The sequence below is a fragment of the Podarcis erhardii genome, assembly GCF_964252035.2.
Source record: "Podarcis erhardii genome assembly, chromosome: 8".
Lineage (NCBI taxonomy): Eukaryota > Metazoa > Chordata > Lepidosauria > Squamata > Lacertidae > Podarcis > Podarcis erhardii.
The window spans coordinates 17,814,661-17,838,207 of record NC_138499.1 but is presented as its reverse complement, the minus strand read 5'-3'; the positions used below and the strand labels follow the sequence as shown (position 1 = coordinate 17,838,207).

At 41.9% G+C, this 23,547-nt stretch overlaps 2 protein-coding genes across 8 annotated transcripts in view; one reads left to right on the top strand and one right to left on the bottom strand.

The window, feature by feature from the left end:
• TRPS1 (transcriptional repressor GATA binding 1) overlaps window positions 1–4,942 on the bottom strand; it is a 236,691-nt gene extending 231,749 nt beyond the window's left edge. For 4 of the 7 annotated variants that reach the window (XM_081873993.1, XM_081873991.1, XM_081873994.1 and 1 more), the window contains exon 1: window positions 4,213–4,942. Coding sequence is in view for 1 of the 7 variants with exons in the window: in XM_081873995.1 (XP_081730121.1) it covers window positions 3,178–3,187 (10 nt within the window). In the remaining 6 variants the exon portion in view is untranslated. Of the gene's footprint in view, window positions 1–3,177; window positions 3,365–4,212 lie in introns of those variants that run through there. The other 3 variants (XM_081873992.1, XM_081873995.1, XM_081873997.1) reach the window with 2 other exon arrangements.
• The window catches only part of AARD (alanine and arginine rich domain containing protein), a 603,924-nt gene that overhangs the window by 45,679 nt on the left and 534,698 nt on the right, over window positions 1–23,547 (top strand). The window lies entirely within an intron of this gene.

Genomic DNA, 23,547 nt, shown 5'->3' with positions numbered 1-23,547 from the left:
AACACATACAAAACAAACTTTGAAGCTTTCACTGATTATTCCGTGCAAAAGTAATGGTGATACCCATGCTTTTCACTTTCATCAATATTTTTAAAGAAACTTTTGAAATTATTAACTTGTGCACACTTCTACCTTTCCTAAGGTGAAGGTCACTTTCAAATGGCCACACAAAGCATAGAATCATAGATAGCAAACTATCTTCAAACCACAACAGCAAGAAGGAAGTAGTCATTGAGACCTTAAGGACTGGAAAACATAAGACAGTCCTTAATGGTTTCAATCAACAAAATATTGTCTGAATGCTGAAATCTAATGAGCAGCCACTGTCAGAAGCTCTTCAACAATTTTGCTTTTACTGTCTTTAATGAGCAGAGCAGCAGCACGCAAGCGGTCTATATGTATACAGGCACATTCTTCAAGCACAGCAGATATGGTACATTCATTAAGGCTGAAACACTGTGCACATTTACTTTGAAGTAAATCAGTAAACTCAGTGGAACTTACTTAGACTCTTAGAACTTCATAGGAATAAACAAAATAATTAAGTACCTTGTGCTGATACACACACACACACACACACACACACACAAAAGTTAAAATAACAGTGTTATTTACAGTTAGAAACTATACACAGTGCTATTCCACAAATACTTGGAAAAGCTATTGTTTCCTTTATGAGATAAAGGCATTTTTAAAAGGCATTCTAAGGAAAGTATTGGCTAAGCTGGCTCGCTGAAGCCTTAGATCAGAGTTCTGCAAGTGCTTACTTTGAGCAAGGAATTTGAAATCCATCAAACTACTCTAGAGCAAATCCTTGCCATAACAGCTTATACTTCACAAATGAAAACATATATGTTGAGGCTCAAACACCTCAAAACTATACCTGCAAGGTTTTTAGCGGGGGCAATTATGATACAATATCTTTATAAGAATAAGATATACCATTTGATTATTGATTTAAACCTCCAAAATGTATTTTGTGTAGTCAAGTTTTTAGCTCTATCTTCAATACATTTTATTGCTATCTGATCTACCTGAGATCACCTCCTAATCCAAGAAATGTAGTCTGAAAACTACGAGAAAACTATCACAAGCTGGCTTTAAGATATATCTTTAAAAAAACCAGTCTCCCTAAAAGGTGATGTTATATTCTTATTACTATTGTCCACAACACCCAGAAGTAGCATAGTTAGCTGAGGACTACATTTCCTCCTCTTGGAGACAGCTCTAAACTTAATAATCTCCCTTTTGATTACGAATATGGCACTGAAGGTTTTGAGGATTTCTATGAAGCTAATGGTTGGTGATGTGTCCTCTATACTACACAGCTTAACCAACTTTTACATCTTTTTAAAAAGAAGGAAACAGAAAGGCCTTTATGTCTTCTTTTAAAGCGGGGGAAGTGAAGTGCTCCATTTGTTTGGATTAGCTATATTTGTAACAAACTTTCACTACAGTTGTAAAACAAACAAACAAAAAAAACCCTTGCAAAATGTTGATATCATTTCCAGACGGCTTTGTCAGCTTCACGATTTACAGGAAATAGTTGGTGTTCTCATGAAAGCCCTGCATTTACATCCATGAGCAATGGGACTTGTAAAAAAAAAAAAAAAGTTTTTTTTTTAAAATTAAAAAACAAATCTTCCTTTAGAGTTTGCTTTTCCTAAGATTCTAATTTGTCACTCTGGCGAAAATGCTTGAAAAGGCTTTCTCACCCAATGGACTATTGTGAAGATGAGGACAAGCTGTGCCTTCTCTTCAGAAAGGACAACTGTAAACTTAATTCCTTGTTTGTCCCAATCAGGAACTAACTTTTACCAATGAATTGCACTTTACCATTTGTAACACTTGCCTTTTGTGTTTTTTTTGTGTGTGTGTGCAATATTTAAAACCACGAATGCCAAGAGAAGAGCAAATGAACTCCTCCAACAGCAACGTAGTGTTAAATATGTTTAAATAAAAAGGAAGAAGAAAACGCAAGTCCCACCCAAAAATCTGGATTCCCATCCTATCATTATTATTTACTATGATCCTTAAGCAAGCAGGAGCATTCACAAGAAGCTCACGTATTCACACACAAAATAGCTGTCCACTAGAATGCTGATTCCAAATTCCCACTTGCACTTTTTCCTCAACTGTATTTTTTCCAACTTTGTTACAGTACTTCCTGCTCATTGGCAAAAGGATGAATGGAAAGAAGGTTCCTTATGAGTCCTCGTGTTTACTCCATCACTTGGCCTCTGACTTTTTTTTTCTTTTTTTTTCCTTCCTTCTCTTTCAGTCAATGAAATTTAGAAGGTTGACATTTGCGGATTGGGAAAAAAACATAGCAACTTACATTGATATGTACGTACTTTGATTCTCTCAATCTTTTTTTTTAAAGTTGCTAAAGGCACCGAAGCCTTAAATAACACATTGTTTACCGGAAAGTGGTTTAAAATAAAAATAAAAGGAATGCACTAACTCAAACCTACCCAAACATCAGAGGAAAATTCTCCTGAACAACAGAGCACAAGTCGACCCTGAGAAGTGCTAGTGAAATTTAGCAAGCGTCCCTTTATGATCAAAGGCAGAGATTAGAGAAAGGGAGGGGGAGAGACCTGTGGGTAGAAAGTGTCAAGTTTGCACAGTACCCCTTCCACCCCCCCCAAAAAAAGGGGGGAGAGCTTCTTCCTGGAGCTTTTAATAACAAACCATCCCACTTGCCTCCCCTCGGTATGTTTATCCCAAGTTACTATCAGAACAACTGCAATCTTTTCTTCTTAAAGTATTAGGAAGTTTCCACTTCTCCATTCATTCAGTCCTGGGGGGGCGGGGGGATCTGCCACATGGATCTCAAGTGTAAGGAAATTATTGATGGGGGGGGGTCCTGAAAATTAAACGAAGTAACTTGTAGGAACTCAGAGAGCTGAACAGGGGGGTCCTGGCCTTTCAAGGGAGAAAGTTTTTAACTCGTTTAAAAGATGCCGCCCCTACCACCACCACATCACCTTTTCTTTTGCTGGGGGGTGTTGGTGGTGAGAGACCAGAAGAGAGTGCTAACCTTCCCCATCTCCTAAACGCATATATTACACAACGCAACACCCATCACACTTCTCTCCCCATCCACAAGTTACACACACATAACGCAAAAAAATAATAATAAAGTTTCCTCCCTCCCCCCCACCCCGAACTTACTACTTTTCATGATGGTCTCCCTCTTGAGCCTGGATTTTTGTCACAGTCCCCATTCTTTCCTTTTCTTCTATCCTTCTAAAAGAAAGCAATTTCCTCTGGGAACAAATCACCAAGGTGCCAAAACTCTGGAGGGTCTCTGCACTCTCTCTGGGTGCAAGATTGGCAAAACTTTTCTTTTTAAGAATATCTCTGGGCTTTCTTCCCCTTCACCCCTCCTTTCCTTTCCTACATTTGGGGGGGGGGGAGGTTGGAGGAATTAAATCAAAGCTATGCACGTAGGAAGGGAGGGGAGTCAGGAAAGACACCGGCAGCTTTAGAAGTTCTTTTCGGGTGGGGGGCGGGAGAGAGAGAGGGAGCGTAAGGGGGAAGGGCTTCCCTTTTTTCCCCTTCTCTCCTCGGCTGCTGAACTTGACCCCCGCTGACTCCACCACCAACAGGGCTACTGCAAGTTTTCAAGTCGCCCATTTCCCAAGCATCAACACATGGTTTTGACCCACAAAAGCCAGGCCAAGCAGAGAGGGAGGGAGGTTTTATTTTTTTTAAAAAAAATAAATTGCCAAAAAATATTTTTTATAAAAATAAAAATAAAAAAAACCTCCATGCACTTTCACTTCTTCTTTTGCACTATTTTACAACACCCCCTTCTTTACAACTCGCCCCCCCCCTCTTTCCAACGCACCCTGGTTTCGGAGCTCTGATTTCTCATTGCGCACGCAGACATAACGCACACGCGATAGACCATTTGGAGAAGATCCTTTTTTATAAATAAATAAATTGAAAAAAAAAAGAAAACCAGAGTCACATACGCAGTGATCGCCAGAAGCAGGAAAGGATTTGCGCGCAACCGGCCCCCCACTCCCCTCCCCTCTTCTTCCTCCTCCCCCCCCACCTCCGATCTCCACCTCTCCTGCAACCACACACACACACACACACAAAACACAGCCCCTGATGTTGTTCTTTTTCAAACCGGCCCCCCACCTCCCCGCAGGCCCGGTTCTTTTAACATCTCCCACCGCCGCCGCCGCCACCACTTACCTGTTGATTAATCAGCAGTAATAATAATAATAATAATAACCGGAGCAGCTTGAAAGATGGTGGAACTGTCGCTTGAGCCATGAACCGTCTTTCTGTTGTTTGCAACAGAGTTGATCTTGGATTATTTTGGAAGAGGTGGAAAGCGGGGGGGGGGGGTAAGAGAGAGAGAGAGAAAGAGAGAGAGAAGGAAGGAAGGAGGAGGGGGGAGAGAAAGGAGGAGGAAGACAGAGAGAGAGAGAGAGAGGGAGAAGCGGGGGTTAAAAGCAGGAAGAAAAAGAAGGGGAGGGAGAAAGAGAGAGAGAGGGGGGAAAATAAAGATTTGCTTTTACAACCCCCCCCCCCCTTCTCGCCCCCTCTGCTGATGGGGAGAGAGAGAGAGAAAGGGGGAAGCGCCAAGGAGGACTTGGATCTGCCTGGTTATGTTTATGAAAAAGGAAAGAGGGAGAGGGAAAGAGAGAGAGAGAGAGCCTGGCTTCTAGTGGCACAAACAAGCCCCCAAAAAGGAGGAGCAGGAGGAGAGGCGAGGAGGCTTTGGGAGATTGCAAAGAGATCAGCTCTTTATCAGAAATGTTATCGCTTGTCAGGACCTCAGTCTCCGAGCATTACGTCAGTTTCAAGACACCAACACTATTAATATCAAAGGGAGCCTTAGCGAGAGAAAAGCGCCACCCCAGACGGAGAGCCCTTAAAGAGACAGTGCAGACGTCCCCTCTCGCCGCTGCCGGCCTTAGCCCGGCCTCCTCCTCCTCCTCCTCCGGCGGCTCCTCCTCCTCCGTCTCCTCTCGCTCGCGCAATTCGCAGCAGCGGCGGCAGCAGCGGCAGCAGCCCCACGAGGCGAAGGCGGCCGGGGAAGAATCACATCATTCACACGTCTTTGCCCCTGACGGTCGGGGCGGGGAGAGGAGAGGGGAGAGCACCAGCAAGGGGGGGGTTCACTTTTGCAAAAGGAGGGAGACTTTCTCCTCCCCCCCCCAAAAAAAAACACCAAACTCATTTTTTAAAAGGAAAGAAAAAGAAATGCCCCGCACAGGAAGTTTTCAGAGAAGCTTTTGCACCCAGTCAGCCCACTGGCTGCCTCAGTGCTGGCAGAGGCTCTGCGGTTGTTTAAAATGGGGGGGTGGTGGTGGGGTTTCCCTACCTGGAGATGCCAGGGATTGAAGTTCTGCATGCAGTGCGAAAGAGCTGCCCCTGGTTTTGCATGGGGGTGGGGGGTGGGGGCCTTGTCTAGGGCTGGTGCAAGTTTGGGAGCTCACCTTTCCACAGGAGGGATCAGAAGAGATCCTTAGCTTGCCTGCCTTGGGAAAGATGGATTGGGAAAAGTCACAGCATGAAAAAGAGCCTGCATGGATTTTTATGGTTTGAAGTCCCTTGCTCTATGGGGGAAAGAGAGAGAGAGAGAGAGAGAGACTTAGAAAAACACCAAACAGCCCAAATCGAGAGTTGGTTAGTAGTGCAAGTAACTTTCGTTTGCTTGTTTTTCATATTAGGTCATTCCTTTTTAATGCAACCCTAAGCAAGACGCCACATGAACAGCAGTGCCGAGCCCCTGAAGGGTTTTATCATATAGGTGGTGTACAGTTATATACAGTATGCTCTCGTATGGAAACTTCTAATTAACAAAAGGCAAATTCCCTGTACTGTAAATTACCAACCGTCTATGACATTTTAAAAAAAAAATCCACTAAGGAAAAATTTTCTGTGAAACAATTTTCAGTGTGAAACGAGGTGGTGCTAAAAAGAAGGCAAACATTTGTGGGACACTTATAGAACCCTTTCCCCCTTCCTATAGATTACTTGCTGTGGTGTGCTTCCCCTTTGTAATACATTTTAAATTGGCTTCAGACTTCAAGCAGTCGTAGTCTAGTTTATTCTCGCTCCTAGTAAGAGATTATCCAGCCAGGAAGCATGAAAAAGCTAATTATTAGCTAGACATAAAGTTATTTTGCACAAAATACGTTTCACTTCATATACAATGTTTCCCTGAAAAGTGTCCTTTTGGTGGTGGGGAGGGGCGCACAATGGAACTAAAAATATTTCAATTTAGCAAACAAAGCAAAAATTAATTTGAAATAAACCAAGGCCTGTTTTGCTAGATTAATCGTTTGCTTATCTTTTGTATAATATACTGGAAGATGTGTAAACTAACTCATTAATTCATATTCCTCCACCACCCACCCCACAAGCTTACTTATGTTCTTTTGTAGGTTTTGTCTGATAAGCACTTCATGAATACGAATGCAATAATTCACAAGCAAGAGGTGAACTTGTGAGGTAAGTAAAATGTAGTTGCTTTATCTGACATATACCATGTTACTTTAAAGAGGGAGAGGAGAAACATTACATGATGTGGAGGACTGATTATATACTCCATCACCAGAAATTCAGTTGGGAAAGCTAAGAAAAGTAATACTCATATCTGTGGTGGAATTTAAAGTCTGTTACTAAGGACTATTTGCATTTTTAATGGTGGAATAATTTACTGTAGTACATTGCTAATATCTACTATAAGCACTCTTTGGGGAAGCAAGATCTGCACGTTTTATTTTATTAAGCTCTAAATCCGATTCCTGAAGAAATTTTAGACAGAGACAATGTCTGGAATAATTTACGCAAACAAGGACGCGTTCATTTTTCCATCAATAAGGTTTTAGAAGACTCTAGAATACTTAGTTTAAACTAAACAAAGTCTTGTCTCTAGGTAACTTGCGACCCAACATGCAAGTAAGTTAATCTGGTAGCATCATGTTAGGTTCAGGAATATGAATCAGGTGAAACAGTAGGTCCCTTGGATTAACTGGGTCATGGGTTCGACTGCGAGGGAGCAAACTGAATATGCCTGAACAAGCTTGTCAGCTGGCACTGTGAATGGAAAGTATAAAACAAAAAATAAAGGTGATTGCTTCTTATATGCCCCTGGCACTGATAGAATCAGGCTTTACAAAAATGAATTCTGTTCCCTTTCATATGGACTTCAGTATCATCACAAGGTGATTTTGAAAAAGAAATTCTAACAAAGGTTCAAACAGCTCAGTCTGTAACTTTGTCCCCAATTTCCCCAGATGTGAATTCACTTAAAACTATTGTGTAAAATTACTGATAACTAACGCATCTTACCATAAGCACAAACTTTTTGAAATGATGCACGTATCCTTTCCAGCATATCACTCGGACAATAACTCCTAAGGATTTACATGGCCAGGTTAAAAAACGAAATGCTAGAATGATCCCCACCCAACACACCCATCTCTACTTCATAAATAGTAAGGCCGAGCTGTATTATTTTCCAACAGGAAAATCCTGGAAAAACTGTATTAGCAAAGCACCTCTAAAATAGTCTGTCTGACATCTGCAGCATTTTCCCTTAAAATAAACCAAATATCAAAAACAGGCTAATTAATAAGCAGCTAAAGTTAACTGGGAAAAGAGCCACAAAGAACTTGATAAAAGCAAAAACAAAACAAAGATGCAGCAAAGTGTTTTGGGTTATCTTTTTCCACAAGCAAAGCTATTTATTTATGAAAAAAATTATGGAGAAAATTTCTACCTCATGCTCAAGGCTTTAGCACATGCTTCTGATTGGCACAATATGTGGATACACAAAGGGCCTCATGAGGTCCATTTAGTTAGCCTAAAATAAATATTTCCAACTCATTCTTGAGCTCAAATAATAATTGCTTGATTGTAACTTATAATATGCATGGGTCAGTTATTCTATTGTTTCTTTCAAGTACTTGCCCATCTGTTTTTGAGACCCTAAACATCTAAATTATATAAATTACATAAAGTGAGATACTGAAGGGTCTTTTTTATTCTGCTGTCCAGTAGTGTCAAGCACATCTATTTTGTTTGTTTGCTTTAATTAACAGACTATTTGTTTTCTTTGAAACCAGGTTACCCACAAAGTGAGACACTTTTTGCAGCAGGAATTCCAAAAGGTGTGGGTGACTCATAATGAATATAAACATTGATCAGTTCATCCAGCCAGATTTATAAAGTTTTTTCCCCCTTCTATGGGAAGGGGGGTGGAAACCACAAAAAGATTTAAACTAAGGTACAGCCCAGCCAAATTTAAGCATTTCCCCAGTTCCATTGCTTTCAACGAGAGTTAAGCATCAGTTTAATTTTAACCACATTGAAATCAACAAAACTAGTTTCTTAACTCGTATTCTGCACTGAGACAAAATAGAAAGACCAGTGACGGTTACATCTTGAAAGAAAACAGCATAGCTGCCTTTGTTTATCAAGATGAAACAGCGTGCCATCTATGCCTTTATTGTTTAATGCTGAGGAGGAGGGGTGGTTTTTCCTCTCTCTCATCTTCTTGTAGTTTATTCAACATAGATACAGGGTTTTACCTGATGGAACACGTTTTTCAGAAATATAATCCAACTGTTTATCCTAACATGTCATAAATTGCAATTCTCCCCAAAAGCCTGTAAGACTGACATCCATCGCTCTTAAAACGCCTATTGCCTTTGCAGACACATCATCAACAAAGGATTTCTCCATTATTATTCCCCAACTTAGTTAAATACGAGTTCTGAGGTTGCCTTTGCTCAACACACGATTGTCCCGAAGGCCATTTTGAGGTCATCCGTGTTCACATCAGGCACATGACAACCACACAGCGAGTTGACTGTTGGGTGGCAGATGGGGGGGGGGGGAAAGGGACCCTGGAACCTGTCCAGGCCCAATTTTATGTGTGAAAGTTCTGTAAAATTTTGCTTTATTGTCTTCCTTAATTAGGATTTATGAGGAGCATTTCCTTAAGCGTCACAGTGTTGTGTTGCAACGTTCTTGGGAATTTAAACACCATCACTGGCAAAGTGGCAGGTAGTTGGGCCACTTGATTGCAGTGTGCATCCAGGGTGACGTGAATCTCTCAACAGCATTTTGGTACAGAGCTTGAGAGTTGCTCCTGTTCAACAGGCAGGGCCCCTGAATTCGATGCTGAGGATCCCCTTGAAGAGATTGATACCTGACAAAGAGCCCAGGCTTTCCATGATGCTGGAAAAATCACAAAAAAACCCAAAACCCTCCTTTCTGTCTGTCCTGAATCTTCCAACATTCAGAGTTTCTGATGACTCTAGTTTCTAGTATTACAACCAAGGTAGAAAATGTTCCCTATCTACTTTGTTGTTCTTGTGAGCTCGCCAGAGGCATCTGACTCTCCTCTATTAGAAATGGGTTGCAGGGCAAGATGAATCTTTGGTCTGATCTTTTCTTCCATTCTGATAAGACGATGGCAACAACACAGAGGGATGCATTTCATATGTGAATTAGCCAACAGGCAGAACTTTCTGATCTGCCAGGCATCAAGTGCTTAGTAATCAAACAATAAACAAAGGTATGGGGACATACATATTTTTAGTCAGGCCAAAGGAAAATTGCATTAAATATTAGGATGAACTGTTCTGATAATGTAAGCGGCAGCAGAAATGGCTGACTAACTATGGAATAAATTTGTCAGTTTAAATTCTAAGCCAGAACACTTTTGGTAGAGAATATTTTTATTATGGCTAGTACAACTGTTGTTATTATTTGGACATTAATTTAGTAGCTGAGGATATTGTGCAGTTGTTTGAGCAGTTATTAAACAAAGTGACATATAGGATTAATACTGTGAATAGAACTGTCCTTCAACCTAGTGAGATCTGGGTTCAACTCTGGACTGGGCCATGAAAATTACTGGATGACCTTGTGCCAGTCACTGTCTCTCAGCCTAACCAACCTCCTGAAGGCAAAATTAGTTCACTCTTTGCAGATATGCCCCCTTTGACTCTTGGAAAATTTAGCTCCTGCAGCCAGATTGAGAAAACAGAAAGTTAAGTCACAAGTAAGAAAAAGTTGAAATTTAAAGCTATTATTTGCATTATTTTAAGGTATAAATATTTGACAAAAGGTACTTTAAATTTAGGAGTAAAATATTTTGAAAGATATAAATAAGATACGAAACAAGGTAATAATTTGCTGATATGTTTTATTGTAAAGAACGCAGGGTGAGGGAGATGTGGGGAAGTTCAGTTAACAACTTAAAAATGTACTCTGAAAGTTGGATTATTTTTCTTTTTTTACTTTTCTATCTTTTTCTTTTTTCTTTCTGTAAACTGAAAATATAATAAAAAAATTATTAAAAAAAAAAAAGATACACCCCCTTTGACTCTTTTGCAGCTATGTAATAAATGCATATGCAGTGCAATCTTGTGCATGTTTATTCAGAACAAATCCTCGCTAAACTCCATGTGGATTTCTCTCAGATGCCTGTGTGTAGAAAAGCAATCTTAATTAATTAAAGGAATAAATTGCACATTTCTTTCCTCCGGAAAAGTCAGTAGACTTTTGGCTTCTGTTCTGCACATTAGGTGGCAAACCTCTCTCAATTATTGATTCATTTATATGGATCTATAGCACACAGACCATGCAATTCCAGGTCAGGTTATATGCAGTTTAATATAGCAAGTATTGTTTGCCTAATGCAAACAAACCAGGACTTCACAACATCTGGTTTTGGACTACAACTCCTGTTCACCCTAACCAGTGTAGTCGATAGTCAGGGATGATGGGAGCGATATCTTCTCAGCTTGGAGAAGACTGCACTAAAACACAAAACAAAACATGTAAAACAGCAAAACCAAACGAGCAATGATACTGCAGAATTAGTGCTGGTGGATAATTCTCATCTTATCCCAGTTCCCTAAAAGAAGGCCTGCACAAAAAAAGGATTGTCTTGAATCATCACCAATACATGTACAATTATGGGGCCAGGCACACCTTGAAGGGGAGGGCTTTCCACTGCAAAGGAGGTCCTCTCATGAGCCACCACCCCATGAACTTCACAGCGTGGCAGATCTAACAGCAGTGCCTCTCCTGCAGGCAAGTCTATATGGGAAAGTCAGTTGCTATATTGTACTATTCACTGAGAGCCAGTACAAAGGCAAAATGCACTGGTAAATAACTAATTTTTTTTGAAGGGTCACTTTGTGAGGGGGGTCAAGAACTTTTTCCCATCTGAGAGCCACACTGCCTCCTGGGCAACCTTCAGAGGGCCACATGTAAGTGGTAGGTGTGGCTAGAGGCAAAAACAAGCTGAGCATTGAATGTGAATGTTACCTTTGTACAGTAGCCTATTTCTACACACATATATCCCTCTGCATCCTCCACACAGACAAGCAAGAAGCATTGTTGGAGTTCAAGGACAAATTCCAGCCAGACAAAGAAGATTGTGACTTGGAGAGGGTGTGTGGCTTAGATAAATCCACTACGCCAAGCCTGAGGTTCCCACTCTTAGGATAGGAGGTAACACACTAGAGTCATCACATTATTACTGTTTCCGTTCTATTATGTTGGCAGGAGGCAGCCAGCTGGCACTCAGTTTGCCTTGGAGTGTTCCACTGCTGATCCCTATTCCAAAATATTATTTGACCAAAATGTTTCTATAACTATGAAACCAGAAGATGCAAGGCTCTGATAAGAATACACTTTGAGCAATAAAAACTTACTTAAAATACATCCTTTAAAACTTAATACAAATAATACCAGCAACTGAGATTGTGATAGACCAGAATTCCCCAGCCTGTTTTCTGGATGTTTGCTGCTGCAAAACTCCCACCAGATCCAGCCAGACCCAACCCAACGACTCCCCAATGTTTTGGTTTACAGCTTCCATCAGCCTCACCACCCAAAATGCCACCCTCATCCGTGGCACCAACACAACTACTGAGCAATTCACAAAGTATTTGAAATTTATAACATAGGTTAGATAGTTTGCCCAATGCCACCATTTTCTTGTAGGTATTTCCAACGCATAGTAAAGGATTAAAACACCCAAGATTCTTCCCAGGTTATGATCATGTCTTTGAATAAACAGAGGTCCTTCATAACTTATCCTGCTAACCGGTAACTTTTTTCCACAAATGAAAACCCTACTCCAAAGTTACAAGCAATGTCAATTCAATGCTGTACAATTTTTCCTGTTTTTCCTTAGGGCTCACTTATTTAAAACATTTTTATCTCCCACAAGGCAAATAAAAGGTCCCAGAGGGACTTGCCAATGTCAGTGATAAGAGACTCAATTCCCTGAGGCTTCCAGTCTAAACAACATGATAGAAAGGATACGGGACTGGGGGAACCAGAGAACTATTTCTTACAGAGTTCTCATAATGACCTTCTGGGATGGAAATAATTTAAGGAGAGGAGCAGCCAAAAGTTCCTGGTCTTTCAGCAGAGCTAACCTGAAATCCCATCTCTCTCCCTCTCCTTTAAGCCTAAAGAAATGGCTCCTGATGATAGCTGAGGGAGGAACCTGAGAAACAGGTTCAACAATGCATCCGGTCTAATTTTTGCTCAGTGAGGGTCATGTCCTTGTGAAGATGCACAGGATAGGATCTCTGGCAATTATGTCATGCAGGCCATCATTGGACAACATGGGGAATGTCTCCACTTTGAGATTAGGCAGGCATTAAGTTTTTGGTGCTTCCAGTGTGCTGTAAAAACTTAGCTATTTGGCTCAGGCATTTCCAGACTGTACTGCCAGTTTTCAGCACCCTGGCTGCTGTAATTGATAATATTTTACTGATATGTTTTTTGTACAGATAGGTTTAAGATTTGTTGTTATATTACAGAGGTACCTCGGGTTACAGACGCTTCAGGTTACAGACGCTTCAGGTTACAGACTCTGCTATCCCAGAAATAGTACCTCGGGTTAAGAACTTTGCTTCAGGATGAGAACAGAAATTGTGCAGCGGCAGCGGGAGGCCCATTAGCTAAAGTGGTACCTCAGGTTAAGAACACAACCTGTTTTTTGTGTGTATTTTTTCTTGTAAACCACTTTGGTACTCTCTAGAGTGAACGATGGTACAGAAAAAGTAAATACAGTAAAAAATGTTATTCTGGCAGTATCTATCTGCTGTCATAAGCAAATTTTCAAAGTCCATCTAAACCTTTAAAAAAAAAAATGTTTGCTATTAAAATGCACAATTGTTTCCAGATCATAATTTTTAACTGGTTTTGTATATGGATTTTTTAAATGTTTGGATTGTTTTTAGAAATGAAGCTGATATCATGGTTTTTACACTTTTTTATTTATGGTTTTCACTGTTTATTGTGTATTTTTAAGTTTTATAAACAAATTTCATTAAATCTCATATATACGCAGTCAATAATTACAAAAGATAAACTACATATAATACATTATAAATGTTATAGTTAATGTTGTATCACATAGAAAAAACTGCTGTTCACATTTATGTTATATTTATTTTTCATAAATTCAATAAGAAGGTTTCATTTATCTCTCAGATTTTCTCTTTCTTGTGTGCCTTCTTTTACTCTAATCAATTTCATAAGCTCAAATTGTTATCCCCACAAATTTTTGGTCAACCACTCTTTCACTGCTGGTGGTGACCTATTTTTCCTTTTTTGTGTGCAGCTAGCATGCAAGGAAGTACTATTAAATTCCATCTTAAATCCTTCTGGTTTATTTGTGTCTCTAAATGCCGTAATAAAATTATCAGGGGTCCAATGGTAAAATGTAAGATGTGATTAATGATATTATCTTTACTACCTCTCCCCAAATGATTTAAACTATTGCACAGGTCCACCAAATATATCCCATATCCTTTCTTAAATATCGACATTGCCAATCCTTTCCATCACACATTTTAATGCTTATATTGTTTTGATATTTGGAACTGTTTTTAATTGTTTTTACGCCATTGTTTTATGGCTGTAAACGTTTCATAAATGTATTTTTTATTGTAACCCATACTGGGACCTTATGGTAAAGGGTGGAGAAGAGATGTGAAATGTTTTAAATTATTTGAAATTTGAAATTATTTAACATAATTTTATTCTTTTTATTGGCAAGGCTCCCGTGTCTTTAACAGCAACCTGACAGGGAGACAAGAGAAACGTTTCCTGGAGTGATGGACAAAAGCAGAAACAGTAAAATAAAAAATAATAATATTAACAACCCTAGGCATGTCCATACATACACATACACACCCCTTAGGAACCTAGGAAGCTGTCTTATATTGAGTTGGACCCAGTGCTTTTTTCTGGGGGGTGGAACACAGGGGGACGCATACCCCTTAACATTTCGGGATCTAACGGGAGAAGAAACTAAAATTCTTTTTAAAAATTAGTTTCTTCTCTAGCACAGTGAATCATCAGTTCCGTTAAACAGCACGGCATATCGTGAGTTCTGTTGCTACAGAAATGGCAGCCTCATTTCCTATCACGGTGCTTCCTGAGTCTCAGATGGAATGAGAGTACCCCTAAACATTTTTTTTTTTTAAAGAAAAAAAACACAGGTTGGGTCAATAGTCAACCTAGCTCAGTATTGTCTACAATGACTGTCAGCAAGCAGCTCAGGGCTTCAGGCAATGGAGTGGCATTAGTGGACAGTGGGGTGGGGCAGTGGTGACTTCCTGTGGCCGGCCTTTTCCACCCGCCAACCATCCCAGTAGGTAGGAGCATCATGATCAACCACAGGTCAAGAGATTGCCACACAACACTGCCCACTACAGTCTTCTTGCCTTGCCAGAAGATGCTGTGGATTGAACCTAGGACCATCTGCAGATGCTCTACTACAGTGGTACCTCGGGTTACAGACGCTTCAGGGTACAGACTCCGCTAACCCAGAAATAGCACCTCGGGTTAAGTATTTGCTTCAGGATGAGAACAGAAATCGCGCAGCAGTGGCAGCGGGAAGCCCCATTAGCTAAAGTGGTGCTTCAGGTTAAGAACAGTTTCAAGTTAAGAACGGACCTCCAGAACGAGGTACAACTGTACTGAGCTATGGCCCTTCACAAAATGCTTGCTTCCACACACACAGTCATACACAGAATACAGCACTCTCTGTTCATTTATAAGGAATAATAAATGCCAACTCCTGGCTCTCTCCTTCTAGTCACTACTGCAAATTAATATCTCTGCCTCTGTTATAAACCAACATGAAAATATATTTCCTTTATACCTGAAAGAACACACTCTGCTACTTCTTTTACTAGAGCTGTTTTTGAATAAGTGGTTTCGACACTGGTCTTTCAGTGATATCCACAAAACCATTAAGGCTAATTTGTAGCATTCAGGCTTAAGCTAGCTGTGACCCCACTGGTTTAATTACAAGTACACCCACTAAATAGGTTGTGAGTCACGGGCTGAAATGTAAGAGTTCAGAGGTATGCATCTGTTTAAGAAAGAAAGGGGGGGGGGAAACCACCCTTGTTTACCAGCCAAGACGCAGGCTGATCTATGAAGTCAGCCATTCAAATGTGCTAACTAACCTTTCCAACATGGCAATAATAGTAACCCCAATATTCTTGAAGGCATCAAAATAGATAACTGCTGCACAGGTAATATAGCAATAATCATCGTGCATCTTAAGTACACAACATAGATTATATCTCAGGGATTTTTGTGACATCCATGGAAGGTAGGACAGTGTTGTTATTATTATTAAGCATTACTGCTACTTCTGAGGGGGAGTGTAGTTTTAATAAACTTTTATGAAACCTTTTAGAAACTTGTCTACCTGATGTGGTATATAGCTTTATATTGCACTTTACCTTTTGGTATTATTTGCCACCTAGGAACTTTTGGAGTTGAAAGTGTGGGATATAAATTTAGCACATAAATAATACATTGGCCTCAGACCATACTCTGAGGTGTGCTGGGCTCACCCCAGTTCACGCTCAACCACCATGACCCTATATTGGCTTCTCCAAGTCCCGCAGGAGGCTCATGATGCCCAGGCTGGATTCCCCAGACCACATTTGGAATCCTGGGTGATTTCTTTCTGTCTTTCATAATCTAAAAAGGTAAAGGGACCCCTGACCATTAGGTCCAATCATGACCGACTCTGGGGTTGCAGCGCTCATCTCGTTTTATTGGCCGAGGGAGCCGGCGTACAGCTTCCGGGTCATGTGGCCAGCATGACTAAGCCGCTTCTGGCGAACCAGAGCAATGCACGGAAATGCCGTTTACCTTCCCGCCGGAGCGGTACCTATTTATCTACTTGCACTTTGACGTGCTTTCGAACTGCTAGGTTGGCAGGAGCAGGGACCGAGCAACGGGAGCTCACCCCATCGCGGGGATTCAAACTGCCAACCTTCTGATCAGCAAGTCCTAGGCTCTCTGGTTTAACCCACAGCGCCACCCATGTCCCCTTTCATAATCTACCCTTCATCAAAAGAGCTCAGGGCAGTGTACATTAGGGTACATTACTCTTCCCACCACCATCATTTTATCCTCAGAACAACCCTGTAAAGTAGGTTTGGTTGAGACATGATGACAGGCCCAAGGTTCCTGGATGACTGGGCATTCGAAACCGGATCTCCTCCGCTCCTAGTCCAATGCTCTATCCCAGGGATGGAGAACGTAGTGATCTCCAGATGTTGTTAGACTCCAACTCATCCCTGATTGGCCAGGCTGGCTGGGGCTGATGGGAGCTGGGATGAAGCAACACCTGGAGGATCACAGATTCCCCACCTCTAACCACTACCCAATAATGCCTTTATACCTTTCCAAATGCACAAGTAGTGACATTTACTATTGTGGTGAGAGATTGTAATACCTCCTTGTAGCTACTTCCCACACTTCCAGCTGTCCACCTAATGTCAAGACACACCAACATGAGCAAGTATGCATCCATTCCCTTGACTTTATGTTACCTTTAACCCCTTCTCAGCCAGCAGGGATGCACAAATAAATGCAGGAGATCTCCCACTGCGAGGCAACCATCTCACAGTATTGGGATTGCACCGTAGCGGTGCTGTTTGCAAAGAGTCCTGCTATCCAAATACCACACAGCCCTCAATGGGGTGAGGAATATTTTCACCAGACTCACTTAATTTCATTTCTTGCAAATACATTTTTTGGTGAAAAGCCGCTTGCCGTGCTGAGCTCTCTTCCTGCACTCTGCAAGTGCAACGAAGCAAAGTGGCAGCCTCCAAGCTGTCTGCTTTCACTGTAGCCAAGATTTATTTACATAGCTTGTGGTGTGAGGTCTGAGTTTAAGTTCAGGGGAAAAAGGAAACATCTTTCAAATACATGTGTTTCACCTTGCTTTAAAAATGCACCCTCCATTGTAACAATAATGTCTTCTGTCAACATGCATTATCTGACATACAATACACAGTCACTACCGTTAAAAGCTGGATGTGTACGCCATGCCTTACTTAAATTCACCGCGATCGTTCCACTCTTGCCAATTTGGAAAACAAGGAATAATGAAAGTAGAAACATCACAAAGCAAACACATCTGCAATAAAGGCCCATTCAAAAAGAAAATGTCAACAGTAAGTGCAGCCCCTAGAGGTTTTCTTTTCATACACGATCCCTACGCTGTGCAAGTGTTTTAAACCATAGAAGACCTGCAGCAGGTAGATCATACAAATGCATTTCCCTAAAAGTAGGCTTAGGACTAGCACTTGTCAAATTACAGCTGGGTTTCAAGCCCCTACGGTAACATAGGCAAGGGAGTTTGAACCACTCCCAGGACGTGTGGTGGTTGGGACACAAATTATAGGTACTACACGATCATCACCATGAGATACTCCTGTGAGGCAGTGCTGATTCACATTGTGAGTCATCACAGTTAATATAAAGCTTTGTACAGCTTAGGGCCCTGATATCTATCAGAGAACCTCTCTTGATGTAGGCCTATCTGAACCCTTTGGTCTTCCACTGAGGACTACTTCTGGGTGCCCCCTCTGAGGGTCATCAAGGGTGACCAGGGAGAGAGCCTTTTCTGTGGTGGCTTCCTACTTGTGGAAGGCTTTCCCTACTGAGGTCTACCTGGGAGCATCATTAGCATCCTGTCAGCAGCATGTAGAAACGTAATGCTGGTAAGAGCCAGTGTGGTGTAGTGGTTAAGAGCGGTAGACTTGTAATCTGGGGAACTGGGTTCGCGTCTCCGCTCCTCCACATGCAGCTGCTGGGTGACCTTGGCCAGTCACACTTCTTTGAAGTCTCTCAGCCCCATTCACCTCACAGAGTGTTTGTTGTGGGGGAGGAAGGGAAAGGAGAATGTTAGCCGCTTTGAGATTCCTTCGGGTAGTGATAAGGCGGGATATCAAATCAAAACTCTTCTTCTTCTTCTCCCAGGCATTTGACAGATAAGGAATCTGCTATGTTTTTGGCCATTAATGTTTTTGCTGATGCTTCATTGGGTCTGTTTTATATCTCATGTGGCTACCAAACAGTGCATCAGCCAGTGACATCCATCTCCCCTGGATCTGCAGGATGAGCAAACGTAGCACAGTTTTACATGGTATGTTCATCTGCACAACCCATGCTGTTTTACTTTTAACCGAGTCAAGGAATGTTCAGCCTAGAGTGGCCTATCATATACCAGAACACTGAAGTGTTAAATGGTTTACTTCACAAAGACGCGAGATGATCCTAGCACACTGGGAGAAGAATTGGATTATTCTGACCATCTGCCTCCCACATTATCAGACTGAGACTTTAAACAGACAATGCTTGAAGAAGAAGAAAAGTTGCTTAGCTCACACCAATATTATTTGTCAATGCTGTCAACACTGAATTGAGTATCTTAAGCTAGTTTGAATTAAAAGATATTGCAGGCACTAAAATTAAAGTGCTAGACCTTACACAATAGGTCCGCGTGGGTCTTAAAATATCATACTAACATTGCTATGAGGTTTCATATTTAGAGTAAGCTCTCACTGCTTACCCATCTGGCCAATACATTTACAATTACTATTTCGTTTCAGCATTTACATATCACCCTCCATAAATATTTGTCCCAGAAGTATGTTGCAATGCAGATTAGAAACAAAGCATTTAAAATGAAGCAATTTAATTTTTAAAAAACCAGTAACATATAAAACAAGTAAATAATTGTCAGAGCAGCTGAGTGAAAAACACAGTTTATGTCCATCTCCTCAAACAACTTATTCAAATGCCTGTGAATGTCATAACCTCACACCAAAAATGTATTCAGGTACATACCATAAGAACATAAGATTCTGCTGTGTCAAGCCACAGGCCCATCTCCTGTTCTCACAGTGGCCAACTCTATGGCGCAACCCCATTTAGAATACGGCATACAGTTCTTGTTGCTTCACCTCATAAAGGCTATTGTACAGCTGGAAAAGGTTCAGAAAAGAGCAATCAAAATGATCAAAGGGATGGAGCAACTCCCCTATGAGGAAACGTTGCAGCATTTGGAGCTTTTCAGTTTAGTGAAAAGGCAAGTAAGAGGAGACATGATAGAAGATGATAAAACTATATGTGGTGTGGGGAGAGCAGTTAAGAGAATCTTTTCTCCCTCTCATAACACTGGAACTTGTAAGCATCCAATGAAACTACTGTATTTTTCGCTAGATAAGATGCACTTTTTTTCTTCTTAAAAACTAAGGGAAAATGTCTGTGCGTCTTATGGAGCGAATGTGTGGTCCCTGGAGCTAAACTGTGATCCTGCTTGCTGTCCTGGCTTCTGGGATTCAGAATTTTTTTTTCTTCTTGTTTTCCTCTTCCAACAACTAGGTGTGTCTTATGGTCTGGTGCGTCTTATAGAGCGAAAAATACGGTATCTGTTGAAGGAATCAGGACATACAAAAGGTGGCATTTCCTTACGCAGTGCACAGTTAAACTATGAAACTTGGATAGCTTTAAAAGAGGATTGGGCAAATTCATGGATGATACAGCTATTGATGGCTACTAGCCATCCATGATTGGAGGCAGTATGCTTCTGAATACCAGCTGCTGCAAATTGCAGAAGGGGCAAGTGCACTTGTGCTTGGGTACTGCTTGTGGGCTCCCCATAGACATCTGGCTGGCCACTGTGAGAACAGAATGCTGGACTAGTTGGGCTACTAGCATGGCTCTTCTTATGCAAACAGTGTATATCTCTCAAAGCAGGCGAAATATATTCCTTGCAAGCCATTCCCCTTAAAATTCTGGCTGCACAGTGTTAAACCTTAGTGGCAGCAACCCAGTACTGTTCCCTGCGCTAAGCGGGCTCAACAAATTATTTGGTTGTTGTATTTTGGACTAATCCTAGATTCTGAACCACCTTCGAGTTCCCGAACATACTGCAGTAGTCAGACACACAACACATTTACCCCTCGTCCCTGTAACATGTAGATAAACACCATATTGAAAGAAGGCAGCATAATATCCTATATAACCACAGGCCAATTCCTTGTGTTGCAGAGGCAGATGATAAAGGGGTCCCTAGCGTAAGAATAGCATGGTTGAATTAGGCATAAAAATGAGAGTGAAAAGTGAGATGAGTGCTGGTAACAGGCTTGGGCAGAATAAAATGAGCGTTAAGGAAAAGTAGGGAAAGACCTCAACATCAATGAGGGAGGGAGGTACATTGATTTTACAGAAACCTACAAGCCCCACACCTTAATCCCAAATTTCTGTTATGAGATCTCAAGTATAAGGTGGTATACAAATTAAATAATAAAATTTAGGCAAATCATGCCCCTCCAAAAGTTTTTTAAGAACAATAGCTAAGTATCAGTCACAAAAAGTTAGGAGGGCCAGCCTCTTTTAGTCCCCACCCCTAATCATAATTTATGCACTGGCAAAGTATAAAACAGTAAATGAAAGGAAAAGGAGGGGTGTGGCTAGGGAGGGGGTGTGGCCTTAAGGGCCAGATGGAGAGGCCTGAAGGGCCATATTTGCCCCTCATCCAGCCTGATGTTCCCCACCCCTACTCAAGGGAGACACAGTCCATTGCCTTCATGGGTTGGTCACAATAAGCAATAAAATCAGGCTCAACTAGCTATAAGAACGTCCATGTTTACAGAGTACACATGCTAGGATAATACATACAAACTCACAAGGAAATGTCATTTTAAAGAATGTAATACTTTTTAAAACAATATCACTTCACGGGAAACCACCTATTAATTAACACTTGACTAATTTGAAAGCTCTACCAGATCTCTCTCAGGCCAGATCCAATCTCCAGACTTGAACCTGGTCACCCTTGCCTTGAAGTAAAGGGAGCATCCAAGGATGAGAAAGCCAAGCAACAAAGGCACCCTTAGAGTCGGAAGAGTTACTTTCCTTTCCTTATATGCAGTGTGTCTAATTTATTTGTCCTCTGTTAGTCTTGGCTGCTTGCCATGCTTCCTGCGTGAATTGCCAGCACTAGCATTGCCTTTGCCTAACAGAAGATTGCATGCCCTGTGATATAAGAGTTTAAGACAAGAGAACCTAAAGAGATCCACCTGGCACACCCATCAGCTCCTGTCCACCTACGTAGTGCATGCTGTCAAAGCCACATGATACAGATGTGCATGGAAGTTCACCCACGACTATTAAAGAAAACACACAGGAAGACTACCGGCCTCTCCAGTTTCTGCTACAGCAGCAAACCTCAGTTGACTCCTAGGCCTAATATTGAGGCCACTTTTGCCACACTGTACTTCTACGCTTTGTGCATAACTGTTAATACAGGAGCCTCTGAGTGTCTGGTTCACATACATCATCAGCTTGTAGGTTTTCATAGGTTTATGTTTGCTCAACATGTGTAGAATCTTGGGTGGGACCAGGGACTACCATATTTTTCACTCTATAAGACGCACTTTTTCCCTCCTAAAAAGTAAGGGGAAATGTATGTGCGTCTTATGGAGCGAATGCAGGCTGCGCAGCTATCCCAGAAGCCAGAACAGCAAGAGGGATCACTGTGCAGCGCTCCCTCTTGCTGTTCTAGCTTCTGGCTCAGCTGCACGAAGCCTCGTCAGGGCAGCGGGAGCCTTCATCCCACTGCCCTGAGGCGGCTTTGCGCGGCTATGCCAGAAGCCAGAACAGTGAGAGGGATCGCTGCGCAGTGCTCCCTCTTGCTGTTCTAGCTTCTGGCTTAGCCCCTCAGTCCCTTCCCCCACCTCCCGAAAAGCCCCCAAGAGCTGTGTTCCCTTTAAAGAGCTGCATGGAGCGTGTGTGCGGCTCTTGAGGGCTTTTGATGGGCTGCCCTTCTCCCTCCTCGGGGAAAAGCCTGCAAGCGCCGCACACATGCTCCACGCGGCTCATGAAAGGGAGCGCTGAGCAGAGCCTGGGATGCATACAGGCTCTGCTCAGCACTCCCTTTTAAGATTTTTTTTTTATTATTATTATTTTTTGCATCCCCCCTCTAAAAAATAGGTACGTCTTATGGTCAGGTGCGTCTTATGGAGCAAAAAATACGGTATGTGCATTGTGAGTAGACTCCTTGTCGTGAACAAAGGCAGATAGACTGTGAGGGAGGGGAAGGACTAGCTCAGTGGTAGAGTATCTGGCTTTCATGCAGAAGGCCCCTTGTTCAGTTCCTGGTATCTTCAGTTAGGGCTGGGGAAAACTGCCTGAACCCTGAAAAGCCACTGCAGGTCAGGGTAGACATCACTGAACTAGATGGACCAATAGTCCGACATGGTGTTTCTAAGTTCTATCTATATGTGTACACAGAAGAAGCAGAAGGTTATTTACAAGCTGAGGACCCAGGTCACTCTAAAAGTTCTACTGTTACTGGGAGCCAATTTTGATACTGGCTTCTCCTGAATCCCATCACTAACAGAAAAGCCACAGCACATGCAGAGCTTCTCAGGGCAGTGGCGTAGCATGGGTTGTCAGCACCCGGGGCAAGGCAAGTAATTTGCGCCCCCTAACCCGTGGATTTGCGCCCCCTAACCCGTGGATTTGCCCTAACCCCAGATGTTGCGCCCAGTGCGGCCGGCCCCCCCTGCACCCCCCACGCTACGCCACTGTCTCAGGGTCTTAATATTTGGGGGGGGGGGAGGCCTTCCAATATGGTGAAAATCCTGCAGCATGTTTCATTTCTACTTATTGTAAGTGTAACAGAAAATATGGGCAGACAGCACTCAACAAGAAGATAGGAAGCTGCCTTACGCCGAGCAAGAACACTGGTCCCTTTAGATCAGTATTATTACCTATTCTGACTGGCAGCATCTCTCAGAGGCTTCAGACAGCAGGTGTCCTCTTATCTGGAGCTGAAAAGGACTGCACGCAAGGCACATGCAAGGCCACTGAGCTGTGGACTTTCCTTCAATAGGTTTACACTAGATGGTACAAATCTGAAATGAATCCTCCATGGGGATTATTCAGGGCAAGTCAGAAATTACATTCTTAATGGGAGAATCCATGGGAAATTTTGATGATGACAATGAAGAAGCCAGCTCTTGCTTCCAAAAGCAGGCAGACTGCAGTAATGACTAGTGACTGCCAGCAACCAAGTGTTTCTATATTCCTCATTTGAACAGGCGCTGAAATTTCCTGAGTTTCTGATACATGTACCGATTTTTGCCACAAATGAGGTTTGATGAGGACTTATCATAAGAACACAAGGCAAATCTTACT